The following is an 18,389-nucleotide window of genomic DNA, read 5'->3' on the forward strand; positions in this document are numbered from 1 at the left end:
ATAATAAGGTAAAAAAAGAGGCTATAAATAAAAAGGAAATGGCAGGGAATCAGGAAGAAAAAGGAGAGAGAAGGGGAGAAAGTGTGGGGAGGTCAGGTACCAGGTGAATCAGATGTCAGGCACCAGGTGAATCAGATGTCAGGCAGGTTGTAATGTGTCATAAATCTGCTTGAGTGAATCAGGTGATTTTTCCCTATGTCACGGCGGGGTCCTTCAGGAGGGCCGTGGTCTCCTTAAGGCCCTTTCTCCATACCTAGCCGGCCCAAGGGCACCCTCTATTTCTCGCCCGTCATGTCTGTGATGTTCAGTAGGTTCGGGAGGCTGCCTTGCATCTCCTTGGGCATGTAAATTCCTGCACCCCTCGTGGGTCTTATCCTGCACCCATGGGTGCCTTGGGGCACCCTAGCCTTATGGGCTATGCGTGGCTCCTACCATCCCTAATACCACGCCCCAAGCCTCGCTGATGGGAAAGACGTTGTCCTGTCACAATGCACCTACACCCACTCTTGGGCCTTCTCTCTGCAATACGCTAGTCCCCTCGAGCCGCCAGTCTTTTAGGCCCACTGCACCACTACCCTCTCTGATACGGGCTCACCGCGCTGCTACTCCCCGTCCTCTCGGGGAGAACTGCAGCACCTTGCCCTTCTCTGGGACGCTGTACTACTAACCCTTTCTGTCTGGGTCCACCGCAGCACCCTGCCCCTGTCCTGGGTTTTTCTGCAGTGCTAGCCTTCACCTGGGTCTACTGCGTCCATCCTGGGCTTCTCCGTAACCGCCCCTCCCGGGCTTCTCAATATGGCCCCTCCCGGGGCTGGGGTCTATGCACTCCGCAAGTGACGCCCTTGCTGGCATCTGCTGCGCCCATCCTGGGGTTCCTAATATGACGCTCCCCCTCTTTGGGGCTCACCATGCCCACCTTGGGCTCCCTGATTTAAAAAAAAAAAAAAAAAATCACCCCTCTCTCTGGGGCTGGGGTCTACGTACCCTGCACACAACCCAGGGTCTGTGTTCCCCGTCTGCAACCCACTGGTTGCGCTCCTCACTGCCAGCTGTGCCTGCACTGGTGCGTAAGCTGCGCCTTCACTGGTGCTGTGAGGACTCTTGGCGCTAGGACACCCCACACTCTGGGATCCCTATGAGGACACTGCGCCCTCCTCGGGCGCTGGGGCCCCCACACTCCCGTAGGGCCCTTTATGAGGCCTCCTCCAACCCCTACAGCCTCACCCAAACCTCTGGTTGTAATACAAACACTAACCAAACAAAACACAAGCCTCCTGGCTGTAACTTAACTTAAGGCCGCCTGGCTGCAACAACATAGCTCCTGCGCCACAGAGCCACCATCCTTCAGCCTGCTCGATCAGTACTTGCATCTTAGCCCCATGAGCTGCTGGCAGGAAACTACCAGCCTGGCCTCAGCCCTGGGCTTTATAAAGGCCAGGCCCTGCCCCCTTCTGGCCAGCTGATTCTTATCAGTTGCCCTGGCAACCTGCAGCTGCGCTTGCTATCTCCGCTGGGCTCCTTATGTACTGTCAGAGCTTCTCCTCTGGCAGCTTTCCCCTCTCTAGGAGCAGGCACACCGAGGTGCCCTGCGACACCCTAATACATGAGTCTTTCTTTTCCAAAAGAGATTTGAAAAATAAATAATGGTTCAATTTCTGTCAATTGATACGGGGTGGGGGAGGTATGTGTTGTACTTGAGGAAATGTACATTATTTTTTCTTTAAAAGAATTATTTTACATTGCCTAAAACTTTTTCAGACTTCAGTTCAAACCAGGTATTAGCTCCACATAAGAGGAGCTCCTGTGCAAGGGGAAACCTCCTTGTGCCTTTCACCCACCAACAAAAAAAAAAGGCAAAGTATAAAATCTAAGATTGGTAGACTTGGAATCTCTACCTATACAGTGCTTCCTGATTGCTAATGCTGTCCAGTTCTTCATCTGTGTCATTTTATTGACATATAAAAATTATACAAACAATATCAAGTTTTTGGACTGAGTTACTATTCTTCCTACCACTAGTTAAGCAAATGAGAGCAGTGTATCTCAACCAGTAGCATCACTTGTCCTCAGTAAAGTCATTTTTAGACCATCTTCTAGCTCTTCAAATGTATAGTTTTAGTTGTTTGAACATAATGTGCATTTCTAGTACAAACCTGTATATTTATTTTCATCACATAAATTGATTGTGTTCTAAAAATCAGTATTTTATAATAATTACCCTCACTGGACTCTCTAGTTACTCTGTATACTTAGAAAAGGATGTACAAATAGTTGCTGTTGGCAGTAAAAATTTATGGAGAAGACAGGGTAGATTTGCATCTTATAGACTAACCAAAGTAGATAAAAATACATATAACACAAGCTTCCTTGGGCTGAAGCTGTGACTTCATCAAATGCTGTGAAAGGATATGCATAAAGCAATATATAGAATTAGGTAAAAATTTGAATACAGGAAACAGAAGGGAAGCGGAGAGAGAGGGCAAGGTGGGATGCAAGGCAGTGCTGGAGAGGCAAACAAGCAAGCAATAAACTCATGGGAACAAAGAAGTAAAAAAACTAAAGAAGGAAGTAAGGATCATGGGAACATGGGGCTGGAAGGGACCTCAAAAGCTCATCTAGTCCCACCCCTTGGTCAAAGCAGGATCCCTGATTAAGTTATCCCAACCAAGTGATGGAGATTCTACAAGTTATCTAGGCAGCCTGTTCCAGCATCTCATGAAAGCTATATCAACATTTAAAACATTTTGCATTAACGTTTTGGAACTTTGTTCCTCGAAAACAGGTTTTCAGTTTTTGCCCCAATTTCAGATAAATGTAAATATTTAATTATTGAAGTTTCACTTACAGTTGTCATTCCGGTTTGTGACTGGCTCTGATATTCATAGTATTAGTAAGAGTCTGATGATTTAGGACTGCTCTTTTCATATACAAATTTTAAATAACATTTTTCCTTTTTTTCAAGTTTACATAAAATCCTGATGGACCTGCAGAATCAGCAGCTAACACAGTTAACTGAGTGGCTAGCAAAAACTGAAGAAAGAACAAAGAAAGTTGAATCAGAACCCCTGGGTCCTGATCTGGAGGATTTAAAACGCCAAATAGAAGAGCACAAGGTATTTATGCAAGTTATTGTATTTATGCCAGTTATTGTATTTTATCACTGGAGTCAAATAATGGTTTTCAAAATGAATAAAACCCATTATTTTTCACTTCTTTAACAGTCCTAAACTTAATACTAAATTACAGTACTAGAGAATATTTCATTTGCTGAAGTCCAGGCTTTGTACGTTGACCAAGTATTTTAACAGAGATTATATCACAATTCAGACTTTTTTTAGTGGTAAAATAGATTTTCTTTACCTCCTTTTTCTTACATTCATATTTTACTGAAATAGAAAAACTGGTTAGACATCAAGGAAATAATAAATTGTAATATCCTGTTATTACAAAGTATAAGAAGAACATTTCAAATGTTATTGTTAGCATGTTTTCTTCTTTTTGTCACATTGTGATTTTTATCCTCACATTGGGTGTAGCAATGAGACAATTTTTTTTTTTTAATTGGGGTTCATAATCTCATTAGTATTTCTGGGATTCTGAGTACACAGTCCTAGTGCACTGTAAAGTATTTAGACTCTTGTTTTTAGTTTTGTAATGGAAGCATTTTGAGGGGGAAAAAGCGGGAGGAGAGATGGTTAAATATGAAATAAATCAACAATCGAAAAAAAAAAGGTGAATGACTAAACTTTGGGATTTAATATTTTTATGTTTTTTATTTCTTTCTTTTGTTGGAGTTTCCTAAATACGAAGACGAGTTCAAACATGTGTAGATTAAACTTAAAGTAATAAGAGCAAAAGAAAAGAAATTCAATAAATGAAATAAGATAGAATGCACCCATGACTCCCCCCTTCTGCTGCACTCTAGGTCAAAATGCTGCACTCCTCCTATGGGCTTTCTATCTCCCTCCCCCATTGCTGCATGACACGGGCACCCCTCCTCCCACTACTGCCTCGGGCCTGTGGCCCCAGGCTCATCCTCAGCTTCTCCAGCCGTGCTGTTCCGCAGTGCCCCATCCCTTGGGTAGGGGGAGGCAGCAAAAACCAGAGGAAGCCTTAAGACTTCAGCTGCTGTTGCAGTCAGAGTGATGGTGAGAATGGTGGCTAGACAGTGGGCTAGGGGCCTGCACTCTGACAGTTGGACAGCACTGGATTAAAGTATCTAAATCAGTGATTTAAACCAGCTCATCAGTTTTGTAGTATCAAAAAGTTTTAAGGATCTGATGCCTGCTTAGTGTCCTATATGAAAAGGATGTGATTATCTTAGTCCGGTTTGTGGAGGGTCTGTCTTCACATCTCCAAACCCACCTTCAGGAATGAATGCATCTTACAGCTGTCTTGGCCACAAGGAAATTGAAAACAGCTTGGAGATTGAACAGTTCACTCTTCACTTTGTGATAATTCTTTAGTGCCATGAGTAAGGCATCTTAAGTAAAGAAGCATAGAAAAGTGGGTACTGTCACTTCTATTTGTGCTGTAACCATTCTCTGCAGAAACATGTCTTCAGTCTTCAGGCAATAGCAAGTAAAGATGGAAGGACAACCTGAGGATAAAAATAAAAAAGGATTTTGAATGTAACAAGTGAAGTAAACTAAGAAATTAGTAACTTTTTACTTGCTTTTTTTGTGCTTATTTGGGTTTTTTTTTAATATTTGAATACTCCTAGCATTAAATCTAATCCTGTCTTGTGGCAGTGAAATGTCACTTTCTCCTAACAAAATTTCTTCTCAATAATCAGTGAGTTTGAGGGTGTATTCCTAGCTTCCATGAGGTCAGTAGCCATTTAGTTTGTGACTTTAAGGAGCTAGGGGCCTTACAAGCACTCAGAAAAGTACCTCTTTCACACAAAATCCACAAATCTGGATGTAATGAATCAGTTAACGATCTTGTTGCATGCTTGAAAAATTAGCTTTCAGCTCTATCTTCTCTACCTAGAACTGTTTGGATAGTAAAGTGACAAAAGAAGATTATTTGCTTGTTTGTTTGTTTTGGGAATGTATTTAAATTCTGCTCAGGTTTAGAAGCTGTTTGTACAGCCTTAATAATTGGAGGTCGAGATGTCTGCAAACATTTAAATGGATACTGTGAACGTTGCAGATAATTTTAGCCTGCATTATATTCTGGATCAGTAGCCTGAATTGTCACTACCCAAAGATGCATGTTCCAACAAAGATAAAAAATCATAGCCGTGTAAAATGCATGAAGAAAACAGTTGAAAATAAGTTTTATGGCACTCAATAGGAATATGAATAACACATCTGTTACTTCATTTTAATATAAGTTTAAAAATACCTTGTGGGCTTTGTTTTCCATTTTTTTTTTCAGAATATAAGTTTTTTGGTATTACTATTATAGAATTTGAAAGGAATTGTAGTTTGGAAAGTACAAAGAAAGAGAAGATGCGATTGAATTGATTGAGCAGGTTTTGGCAACAATGGTGGGTTTGGTTGTTTGGATGAAAGATGACAATTTCCTATCAGTTCAAGTTAGATCACTGTCCTCTGGCATCCCAGCCAGCTTTGTGGACCATCCCACTCCTCCTTTGTAGGGATGCCCTAGCACTTGGCCTGTGCTTGACTGCTCTGGGCAAGCAGCCAGCAGGCTCTGCCCCTGGGCTGACCTAGCCTTAAGACTTCAGTGCTGTTGCAGCCAGAGCAATGGTGAGAATGGTGGCTAGGCAGTGGGCTAGGGGCCTGCACTCTCACAGTTGGACAGCACTGGATTAAAATATCTAAATCAGTGATTTAAACCAGTTCATCAGTTATGTTGAAGAAACCCATGTGGCAGAAGTCAACAACCACCTCCCGTGGGTTGATGAGGATCCGCCTCCCTGCCACGTGGCACTTTGCCCTGCCTGAGGCTTCTCGTCCTCCATGGGCTGCTTATCCCATGTTGCTTCCCTCCCACAAGCCTCCAGTTGGCTATGTCCAGGAGGTTCTGGATGACCAGGCAGGCCTCCCAGCTGGCCTTTCCAGCCATGGACTTACCCATGCTGAACTAGCTGGCAATATAGCAGAGATGGAAGGAAATGGTCAGCTTCACGATGATGATGGCCACCCACTTCTCTGGAGTGAGGGGTGGCCATATGCTGACATCCTGGTGTGCAATGTGGGGGTCACCTATATGGCAGTGTCAAAGAAGGTGGCCTGGTGAATGCAGAAGGTCTAGACCCACTATTTGTCATCCCAAGTGTCCAGGACAATCTGCTCCCACCATTCACTGCTGATGGCATAGGCCCGAAACTGGTGCTTGACAGTCTGGAGGTAGTGCCAGAGCGACCCAGCATCCATGCCTTCTTGAGTGGCCTCATCCTTGTCAGCCACTTGGAAGTCACTGACCTAATCCAGGATGCTTAGTAGGCACAGAGTGTGGTACGTCGCCCCACGCAGAATGGATGGCTGCTGGCTCGGGGGGCAGGAAGCTGTGTCCCATGGAGACCAACTACCACAACATGTCCACATGGCTGTGCATGATGTTCTGCAGCCTCCTTCAAGAGTTGCAAAGGGTGACAAGCAGTATGCATTGCAGCTCCTGGGTCTGTGTGCTTGGGTGTGGGTGGTGGGTCATCGTGGTGGGGTGTGGTTCAGGCTGGGACACCTATAATTCACGGGGCAGAGCACTTGTTCTAGGGCTCTTCTGGAAGCCTCAGGGCAGGACATGGGATAGGGTCTGCAGTGAGGCAGTAGGCGGCTGGAGGCATTGTTGCCCATGCCTGTTAGCCAGTCGGGGTGGCACAGCCCCTTGGCTATGCTTTGCAGTCTGGCAGTCCATGGAGCCTGCAGGACATACTTGGAGGCATACAGGAGCGCCCCCCTTCCCCCCCCACCTGCAGGCCCTAGCCAACACAGGCTGCTGCATGCCTTGCCACCCCCAATGCAAACGTATACTGTTTGTTCCCAGTCTGAAGTAGGCCACTTAGAGAAAACTGCATAACTTAGATCAATTCCTTCCCTGTTTTTTTGAATAGGTGAACGTGGCCTTTCTTTCACACCCCTTTGCTTTTATCATATTAATTTTCTCTCTCTGCCTCTGTTTGATTAGCTCCTGATCCTATGTTTCCATCCACACTATTTGGTACACTCTATTTTATGTGTTTTGTCATTAAATTATGCAGTCTTAGCCTTTTTGTGATCTCTTTTTCTGTGTAGTATCATATATTGCTCATGACTCTGAGATTAGTACTTTATTCGTATCTCTGTTTGGACCCAGGTGAAGAGTTCTGGCTGCAATCCCAAGAATAGCAACTATTCAGTAAAGCAAATTTAGAATCACTCCCATAAATGGTATTTGAGACTAGCAAAAGCCACTGGAGTTCTCAACATCCCACTCCTTTAGTTAACAGTGCAGGAAACTTTTAGCTGGACAGTACAGGAGGAGAGCATCTGCAGGAACTGTGCCAACAGTAACTCCAAGAGATTTTATGGTCGCAAAAAGCCACATAATATACAAATCTTTCACTAGGTTAGTTAATATATTGTGTAGTAACAGTACAAATACTTGCAAAAAGCTGTTTGTCATTTCACCTCTATTTTATGTATTTTATTTATTGCTGCTTTTTTTGTAAAACATTTAACAAAGAAATATTTCTCCGTATAAAAAACAGAAAACTATTGAGTTAGCTAAAAGATCTATGTGGCTAAGATACTGCAAATAAGCATATGACCTTAAAATTAATACAGTTAAACTCGCTAAAACATCCACCTTTTCAGAGATGTGCATCTTTGCTGAAAAATTTTGCAAAATTGCAGTTATACGATCCTAAAAAGCTTCATTTACCAGATGTCATTGAAAACCTGGAGACATTTGGGAAACTTACTTCATCAAGTGTTTTCATGAAGATGATTCACGGAGTTTTTTCTTGTGTTCTGGATATCTTTAGAAATGTTCCAATAAGAACTATATTAATTGGTAATAATACTCTTTCTGGTTGGCTGCCCTCATAATAGCATAATAGCAATGGTAGTATTAAATATGGGGGCAGATGTATTTGTTTGGGGTTATTTGGGGGAGACATTGTTTTTTGTTTGTTTGTTTTGTTTTGGGGGGGGGGTTGGAGGGTAAAGTTTAGTTGTTTTTGGTGTATTGAATCTATAAACCCACTGGGTTTGACTATTTAAAGTCTCATTAGGGAGAAAAAATATGGCTCACACTGAGAAACATCAGACACCTCTACTCTTTAGAGCTATTTTACCTTCTCTACAATACCCTTTTTTCTTCTATGTAATGAAGGCAGTGTTTGTTAATAATATATGTCTTGTTCACCTGATTGTATTCTGTCTTGTTGAAAGATGACCAGCTTCTGAAGGTCTGTTCTTTTGTTCTTTTGTGACATGACTGGTGCCAAACACTCTTCCTAAAAATAAGAATTATTATAAAATTAGGACATTTCCCTGTTTAATTACCTTTGCCCTCTTCACTGAGAAAACTAACCAGTTGGGTCTCAGACTGTTTGACTGATGGTTACTCTCCTAAATTTAGGATAGTCTTCTGTTAAATGTCTCTTAACTATGTATTTAGGAAAACTGGTTGTGACTAACTTTAGATATGCTAACTAAATCTCTAGGCTAGGGACAGACATTACACATAAACCAGTTTAAGTGATCAGAAACTGGTTTAGACCTGTAGCAGAACATAAGTTCAGTGAACATAAACCAGTTTCAAAATGTCTGAAACTGGTTTAAGATAAACTTGGTTGTGTGTAGTATCAGACTTAACTGATTTGGGTCAAGCCTGAGACAGTGCATGCCATAGTGTGGGTTTAAACCCTTCCCTAAGCAGAAAGTCCTGCTGGGACCTGGCCATGCCTCCCCCTCTCCCCCACCCCCCCAGCTCAGCACTGTGTAATGGAAGGGAGGGCTGTTGTTTTAGTGCCTCCCTTCCCCCCCCCCCCCCCATTTTGGCTTCTAGCCTGACCTTCTGCAAGCATGTGCCTGCATTTCTGGAATGAAAAGGGAATGTCTATCCACCTCCAAATTGGTTCAAGCATTGCAGATTAGACTAACCTGCAAAGATTGAATCAATTCAGGCTCAGGCTTTTTGAATGTCTGTCCCCAGCCTTAATGTCAAACATCTACTAAACTTAAAGGATCTGAATTGCATTTGGAGAGCTGAGCTCTTTTCTGGTTTTCATGTGAACAGACAGCAACTTGATATGTTTCTTCCATATTTAAATGGTTTGATGGGGCTGATTCCATTTTTCTTTCTTAGTTTCTATAATTATTACACATTAAAGCATTATACATAGCACTTAGAGAAAATCCTGTATTTTATGAAACATATGTAATATGATATAGTGGAAAGGGGCAATTTGTCTGTTGGCAGAGTATAATTTAAATATACATTGATGTATTACTATTGCATTCCGTTTCATCCTTAATTTTAATGCAAGGACTTGGTTAAAAACATTTTTACCTATAAAACTGGAAGGGCAGCTTGTCTGTGAAAAAGGGTGGCAGCTGTGTTTAAATCTGCTTATATGACATTGCTAAATTGCTCTTTTCATTTGTCAGTTTTTGTATTTACGTATTTTTGTGACCATTTATGAGCATTGTCTTGGTCTGTTTCTCTAATAGTTTGATTTAATCCTCCCCCCAATATTATTATTAACTGTGGCAGAGAACAATTGTGTCTGAGGTTTAAGCAGACTGTGGAGCTGCTGGCAGGTGCAGTTAGGCTCAATTAGGCGGTCACATGTCTGCAAGCAGGCCACTGGATTAGATGAGGGCTGGGCAGCCAGGGTATAAGCTCAGGCCCTAGGAGCTGAGCTGGCAGTTGCATCTAGGGAGCCAGTGGAGCAATGTTGCACAGTCTAAGGAGAGCAGCTCCCAGAACATCTGGAGATCATGGTAGGAACTATAGGGATGGAGGAGGTTCTTGTTCCTGGGTAAGACCTGAAACTGCACCCTGCTGGGATTGGATACTGTGGTGAGGCAGTCTCCAGGAAATGCCACACCTGTGCCTTCCCACTGAAGGGCAAGGATGGGCCACCCTATAGCTTCAGCTCCCACTGCCATGTGGGTACCCCATGGAGGGGAAAGGCTATGGGAGCACACCCCAACAGAAAAGCGCAGGGTCTAGTTCCAGTGAGGGGAGACTGAGACAAGGGCCGAGGCCCTCTGAATGGGGCCTGAGGCCCAAGGGGTGTAAGACCCAGAAGTTCAGTGAGGGATGAAGCAGTGACCCCAGCAAGGGGTGAAGCAGTGGCCCAGAGAGGGGCTAGAGGCCAAGTTCAGCCCAGTGTGGGGCAAAAAGTTGAAGGCCACATAGAGTAAATCCTGCAGGTGGAAGGAAGGACAGTGCACAGGCTGGCCAGAGTGTGTGAATGATGAAGCCCGAAGGACCATGTAGAGTATGGCCCGGGGGCCCCAAAGGGCTGTACAGAGTAGGGCAGAATGAGTGAGGCCCAGGGAGGGGCAGAACGGGTGAGGCCCAGGAATGGGCGGAGTGATTGAGACCTGGAAAAGGGCAGAACGTTAGAGACCCAGCAAGGGGCAGAGTTCATCCCGGCAAGGGGCCAGAGTTGTTAGCAGTTTAGATGCCATCTGCTAGACATGGAATATGGTATAAAAGAAGGTTCAGAGCTGTGTATTTCACTCTTGGCATTAAGGCAACCAAGTGGGCAGCCTCCTGCATATAAACACGTATTTTTTGGAAACATCGAAGGTGTGACAGGTGAGGCAGGGCAGACTGTTCTAAATAGGTGGGTGGAACGATGTTGTGACTGGCCTCAAGACAGCCCATTGCCACATTAACAATGAAAAGTAAGCCCTTTTTTCTTGGCCCATAATTTGGACCTAAGATATCTTTGTTATCTTGCTGTATTGGCCTATATAGTGTATATTTGGTAAGCTGCCATACATAAATGTTCACATCAAACAAGTAATGCAAACACATTCTAGTTTAAGCAAATCTGGAAAAGGTAGCAAAATCTGTCATTTAGTTTGCCTAATGCTTTTCAGTCACTAACTTTCACCAAACTTCTGTCAAGGTTAAAATATTCCAAGCTTATTCTCTGCCCCTGTTTTTTTTCTCTGTCTGTTTAAATTTCAACTTTAACAGTTTAATGTTTTCTGGGACCAAGTTAAGGAAAATAAGTCATTTTGCCAAAGTTGTTTTTTTTCCCCCCCACAGTCATTTCCCTGAGAAACTCTACTGCCTCTGGGATTTGAAGCAGAAACTTGAAATCTGGCAGTGGGATAATCCTGGGGTTATGAGGGAGACTTTTGTGTTCCATGTGAAAAATCTACCAAGATTTGCCCAAGTTTTAAGTTTCTTTTTCTACAAGCTGAGAAGTGCTTATTAGAGGCTTGATCCTACAAGTCTATTCATCTCCTCTGCCCTCCAGGCCCTCAAAGCTCCCTACATATGCTGCCTACCCTCAGTTCACTTCAATCTCACAGAGCTCTGTAATGCAAGCTGCTGCCTCTAGTGAGCCTCACAGTAATTTCATAAGAGCTAGTGCTCCAGGTTTGAGAGCTATGAGCAATATAAAAGTAAGTTCTTTAACCAAAAAGAATCTGTTCCATCCTGGGAACTAGGAAAAGACTATGAATTCTGGTCTCCACAAATTCAACAATTGGTGTTAATTTTGTGAACTTCCCAGCCCTTACAGTATTAAGCAGATATTCATATATTTGAGGGTCAGAGGAGGCAGTTGAGCAGTGACAGTCAGTTTTGGCAGAGCTTGGAATAGAATTTAAGGTCTCTTTGACAGGTCTAGAGCTCAGCAAGTCAGTCATGATACTTTTCCCAATGATTGTTGGTCTTTGGTGTGCTGTCAGTAACCATTGGCACACACTGCCCTCCAAGAGTCTTGTTTTCCACTCTATTAGAGGTGTGTATACTAGACAGAAAAATTAATATGGTTTATCACATCTATTTCTAGTATCTGATCCGTGTAAAGTAAACAGCTTCCTATTTCTGCTCTTACTAACTTCAGTTAGTTGCTTTGCAGTAGATCAAATGTGTTTGTGCTGTGGAGCTGAAGGATCTGGGTTCTAAACATCTGATTTAAGCAGTAATCAAGTAATCATTATGGTTCCAGAAGACACAGTTTTTCCCCTTCTCTTTTTTTCTTTTGGTTTCCTTAAAAGAAAAGCCCCAGAAATTGCCCACAAGACATTTTAAAAAAACTCAAAGGGCTCAGACAGAAGTGATGATTTTTGTCCCCTCTGGCCATACAAATTGGTTTATTTCCATGACCAAACACAAGTGCAAAGCTGCTGACCACTTAAAAAATAGCTGATCAAGTGAAAATCTGAACCCTCATTACATAACGGGTCAGATGAAGACATTTCAAAATAGAGAGTCTTCTGTAACTTCTTTCTGCTTGCCTGCAACGCTGTCACTGTTTTCAGAATGGGAGGGGAGAAAGGAAGGATAGGTTGTTGGATCTGCGGGTGGTTTCAGCTCTGGCTGAAGGGTGCAGTGGGTGCATTGAAGCATCTTTGAGGTCTGGGGGTTCCAATTCACTCGCTCCACTCTCTAGCACAGGCTGGAAAACCTCTAAAACAAGCTGCCTCTGCTCCCTTTCTTTCTGCAGCCTTGCAGGCAGATGGGGCCATTACTAGGAGAAAATGGCCACAGGCTGGCAGTCAGTAGCTAGATTCCTCTCCCCCCTGGAACCATCAGTGAACTCCTGTTTGTTCCAGGGGATCATTGTAACTCATAACGCTTCCTGCAAAGTTTTTTTTTTTTAGTTACCAGCAGGGAGCTGCACTTCTGTCTGCACCCAAAATTTGCAAAAGTCAGATTCACAAAAGTTTGGAAACTTCAGGATCACTGTTACCAATGCAATCTTAATTGGAACACCTTCATGAGATTTTAATTTGATGATCACATCATGTTTGAACTCCAAGACCCTCTCTTTCTGGTGTACAATATGGAAAATGAATGAGGCAGAGGTTTGTAAAGCAGAAAAGGGCTTTGTGTTGTGTTGAAACCCATAGAGAAACTAGGTTCATTTCCAGGCTCTTCCACAGATCCCAGTGTGATGTAGGTTAAAACTCTATTAAGTAGAGGTGCACCAATACATTGGTCCAATATCAGATCAGCACCGATGCAGTGAGGGAGTGGGGCTGGGGTAGGCACCGCCCAGCTGGGGCAAGGCAGGGTGCATGTGGGATGGAGCCTCGACTGGTCTGCTGGATGCAGGGGGAGCGGTTCCTGCTACTGTGCACCACGCGTCCAGGAGGGTATGGGTGGGGGTGTGCCTCTGGATCTGCACGTGGTGGGCCAGGCAGGCTGCAGCCCGACCCCCCTGATAGCACCGCTCCCATCACTGCTGCTGCCCACCACCCTATAGTTCCCCTCCCAGCACTGACACCACCTGCCCTGAGCACAGCTCTGTGGCCTGCCCAGCCTGCCCAGTGCAGATCTGAGGGAACATGCCCTCTCCCCCCTGTGCCCTCCCAGATAAGTGGCAGGAGCACCGGCAGGAGCCACCCCTCCTTCCTGCAGCCCCTGGATAAGCTGACAGCACCTCAGCTGGGAAATACCTAACCCAGCCCCAGATCCACTCCCTTTCTCACTGTGGGGGGCATTGATCTGCATCCCCATGCCCCTTCCCTCCCCCTCCCCTTTCACCACAACAGACTTACCAGCTGCACGCAGCTGTATCAGAAATCAGATCAGTATTGGCCGATATGGCTCCTTAAAAATTGGCTTGGTATCAGCCCCCAAAATCTCTATTGGTGCACCCCTACTATTAACACCTATATATGAGGGTTTGAATTGTGGCAAAACAATGTAATGCATTATTATTATCATTAATATGTGTAATGTTAACACTATGATATTCTGGGTTACACTGTGGGGTATAACAATATAGGGTAGTCTGCATGTAGCATTATTGAGGCTCCTTCTTACTCTTAATCATTCTTTGCAAGTTCTGCTTGCAAAGTCTTTCTCTACAATGTTATTGAAGTAAGAACTGCTACAGAATTTAATTTTGTGTTGGAGAGGGGTGGTGGGGGTGGGGGTGGGAGGAGGGGGTAGGACTCTCCATAAATTGGAACTCTCCCAAATAATAATTTAAAAAACCACTATGTCAGTATTTTATATGTTAGCTGTAGACATTACAGTGAAATATCATCAGTCTGCCTGTCTCACTCTTTTTAATTTGGCTTTTCAAAGTAGCTTTTCTTTCCCATCCTATGGTAGATTTAAGGATGAAAGGCAGTAGCCTAACTGGCAGGGGCAAGCAGGGCTCTTGAATTTTTCTATATAGGTTCAGCCCTGTGCCACTCAGCCATAAAAACTGAGTAGCCCTGCTCCCCATCATTAATGGAGGGAGCAGAATAACTTCCCTCTCCCCCTAGGGAACTTTTGCCACAGGATATTCAGCTCTGCTTCCTACCTTCCCTAGAGGGTAGTAGTTTTACACACAGAGATTATCAAGTGGTTCTGTTCTAAGAGTATTTTTATGTAACATTCTATATTACTTACTGAAAGCTCTGCAGAATGTAATAGGAAGCAACAAAATGAGGTGGAGGTAACTGTGCTCAAAGACTTTATGAGACTGTGCTAACAGTGGTATTTTCAATTACTGGTCTTCAGTTTTCACCACTCTTGTCCTTATATTTACTTAAGTGTTTTGCATCTCTGTAGGCATATGCTTATAGCATATATATATTTTTTGGTCTATTCCTATCAGAAAAATATTTGCTTCAATTGTCTAAAATAAATTATTTGTTTAATAATGTCCAGAGGTCACTTGTGGTACTGGTGAGTGACTGTTAAGAACTGTAATGTTATGAATCTAAAATGCATTTTCTGATTGAAATCTTGCGATATTTTTTTGTCTGAAGTTTTTTTGTTTTTTTTTTAATGGATCTACTCCATTTCCTGTATGGAAAAGGGAAAGAATATTGCCTTTCCCAATTCTTCCTCCCTAGGTCCAAAAGGCTGCATATAGACATTCAAATATTCTAGAATTTTCTCAGGTTCATTCTCTTTGTCCAAAAACATACCCAGAGAGCTACATATACATATATTTAAATCCTGAGGCCCCAAAGAATGGAGACTTTGCAGTGCTGGCATTATTTAGCAAGGGTGGGAGGGGTGGATTGTGCACACATCTCAGCATGCTCTGCAGACTCACTTACTCTGCCTGCTGACAGATGGCAGCAGCACATAAGGCAGTCCTTACTGGCCGAGCTAGACTGCCCATTGTCATCCTTTGTTTCTCTGCAGCACATTGTGAGGTTTGTGAAGGTGGAACAGCAGAGTCCAATGAGTGATAAACTGTCTCCTGGCAGGGTGGGGAAAGGGGAATGCTCAAGGACTATGTTCTTAGTTTCATAGTTGGTAGGGTCAGAAGGGACCTGAGCAGATAATCAAGTCTGACCCCCTGCCATGGGCAGGAAAGGATGCTGGGGTCAAACAACCCCAGCCTGAAGTGCTGTGAGAGAGGACCCATAGCCCAGGAAGGCCCAGGAAGGCAAAGACTGAGGGCCTGAAACCCCCAAATGACTGGGTGAAAGGGCCTAAGATCTAGGAGACCCCAAGAGGCATGAGACCCATAGGGCTGAACTAGAAGTCCTGGACCCCCACACAGGCAAGGACAAAAGACCATGGAAGACTGGTAGCCTGGTGATCATCTGGGAGGACCAGGCACCCAAGGCCTCATTTTGGTTTCTGAAGGCAGCCTTCTAAGATGCAAATAATTTGGAACAGCAGAGACATGGCAGGGAGGGACTAAGGCCAGTTTTAGGATACCAAATCAGATGTAGTATAGAAGCTAAGGGGTGCTGGAGGCATCCCTGGCAAGTGCTAGGTAATTAGATGGGAGTGAGACAAGTTTGGCAAGAAGGGTGCAATTGGGCAAAGGGAATTATAGTGTCTTTATGAAGAGACTAATACTTGCTGGAATTGCAGCAAAAAGTCCAAGGGTTACAGATGAGAACTCAATAGTTGGAGGCACTGGAGATAAGCTAAGAAGCTCAGGATGGGGACCATACAGGACTAAGACTGCCCAAATGGCTTCATATACTAATTTTACTATATTAAACTCTACTCAATCATAGGTTTAAGCAAATAAGTTAGAAAGAGTCAGCTTTGGGGGGGAATAGGTACAACTTTTTCCTAATGTAAGTCTGAGCCCAAAGTAGTCTTGTCTCTCCATAGCCTGAAATTGAAGATTCCTGAGCCTTACCATGCTCATTGGCTAGTTGTCTGATTCCCTTGTTATGCTGGTAAAAATAAGGATAGCAACAAAGTTCTGCTATCAATTACTTCATTAATTCAAGTTGCAGAACTGTGTTTGGAGGATTCATTATTCAAATCCTGAAGTGGGCATCAGATGATGGACTTCCTGCTTTTTTTAGTTTGCTTTTAAAAAATCATAGAAACTGCAGGCATGCACACACAAATAGACAAAAAATCTTCTTTAAAAGAAAACTATAAATTAATCACTTCATCATAAGGAAATGCTTCATTTAAGGCTGCTTATGCAATCTTAAATTATCCCCATGCTTTGTGCATGTCTGTTATTAACATCTTGATGTAAATGGTCACAGACTATTTTTTTTCCAAATAACCCTTGCCTCATTCAGTGAACAGGATGGATAAACTCTGGGATTAACTCAAGCTTGTGGAGAGATGTGGATGTTGTTTGTGGGAACTGTAATTATATGGCATGGCACCACATACTCAACAGTGAGGAAAAAGTAAAATATTGACTTATTTTCTTATTAAGAAAGCAACAACCATTCTGTTAAACGAAGGGGACAGAATTGCTATTGAAAAAATACTATGTGTAGCACTCTTAAGGACATGCATCATGTGCATATGTATGAAGTAGGGAAATAAGCTTACACAGGCTTGTAGTGTTTCCTATTTTTTGTATCCTTAATAATATTCCTTTACCATAATTTTTAATGTAATAACATAAAAGATAAATGGTATTAATAACAGGCATAATATACAATAGTGTGCATAATACATAATGTGTTAATTAATTCATTAATTATAATTTAAAAATGAGCAAGAGATTGTTACCCATAAAATATCAAGTAAAATATCAATTTCTCAGTTTAAACTCTCATTCTGAATTTTGGTGTGTAGCTTTAATGTACTTACTATAAGCTGCCTTTCATTTATAAGTAGAAAAGAAATGGAACAAAGACAACTATAGTCAAGTTTCAGGGTTTCTTAAATTTCACATACTACGATTGTTAATCAACAATACTCCACACTGTGGCAGCATTCTGTCTACACTTTGTTTCAACATCAGCACTGATAGGTTTTTTATTTTCTTTTACCTCTAGGCACTTCAGGAAGACTTGGAACAGGAACAAGTCAAGGTGAATTGTCTTACTCATATGGTAGTTGTGGTGGATGAAAGCAGCGGAGACAAAGCTACTGCTGCACTAGAAGAACAACTTCAGGTAATAGCCACACTGATACCAGCAGCATAAGAATTTCTGCTGTATAATTTTTAGTGAATTTAAAGATAAATTGCCTCTTCCTGCACTATTGCAAAATAGAATTGGAGTATTTAAGGCACACTGAACTACCTCTATGTCTACTTTTTTCCATTGTTCTGTATGAAGGAAGTATATTTTCATAACAGGCAATTAAACTCTTGATTATGATCAAATTGCAGGATCTTACTGATTCTCATATTGCTTTGACAGATATAAGAATTCTGATTGTTGCAATCAAATTAGAGTGCCAAGTAGGAAATCTGATATTTTCCCCAATATCATTGACACACTAGTGAGATGTAGCTATATATCACTATCCTGGGTAAGCTGCAATCTCCTAACATGAAAATAGTACTGAGTAGATTCCTTTTTCTGTAAATCATCTGTAGATAATTTATTGTCCTGACTCTCGAGATAAAACATGGTGGTCAGTGCTGTTCAACCTTTTTTGGACACTTGGCCAGATGGGCAGCACCCAGTCCCTCCACAGGCCAGATCCACCTGGTAGACTCTATCTGGCACCCAAGGTGGGTATTGCAGGGCAATATCCGGCTGCGCAGAGTGGGGTTGCAGGGGAGCCTGGTCCAATCTGGTTATATAGGGGAAGAAGGCATGGCCTAACCCTGCAGGAGGAAGAGACCATGGCTGAGCTCCAGGCTGGCCAGTTGGGGGGAATGGAGCATGGCCCCACAATGGAGGATTGGGGGAAGGTGGTGTGGTGTGGTATGGCCTGGGAGGGAGAGAGGGGCACAGTCCAGCCCCAACTTAGCCACCCAGAGGAAAGGGGGTGTAGCCCAGCCCCAAACTGGTCATGCGGAGGCAGGGTAATGGCCTGGTTCTCACCAACTACTCAGAACTTGGGACTTTGGCAGTGGGGAGGGGTGGCAGTATTAACTGCCACTGCTC

At 43.1% G+C, this 18,389-nt stretch overlaps 1 protein-coding gene across 11 annotated transcripts in view; it reads left to right on the forward strand.

Moving 5' to 3' along the window:
• DMD (dystrophin) overlaps positions 1–18,389 on the forward strand; it is a 2,172,325-nt gene that overhangs the window by 850,595 nt on the left and 1,303,341 nt on the right. For all 11 annotated transcript variants that reach the window (XM_059720821.1, XM_059720816.1, XM_059720817.1 and 8 more), the window contains 2 exons: positions 2,963–3,113; positions 17,325–17,444. In XM_059720821.1, the coding sequence (XP_059576804.1) occupies positions 2,963–3,113; positions 17,325–17,444 (271 nt within the window). The remainder of the gene's footprint in view (positions 1–2,962; positions 3,114–17,324; positions 17,445–18,389) is intronic.

This window comes from Alligator mississippiensis, chromosome 1, assembly GCF_030867095.1.
Source record: "Alligator mississippiensis isolate rAllMis1 chromosome 1, rAllMis1, whole genome shotgun sequence".
NCBI lineage: Eukaryota > Metazoa > Chordata > Crocodylia > Alligatoridae > Alligator > Alligator mississippiensis.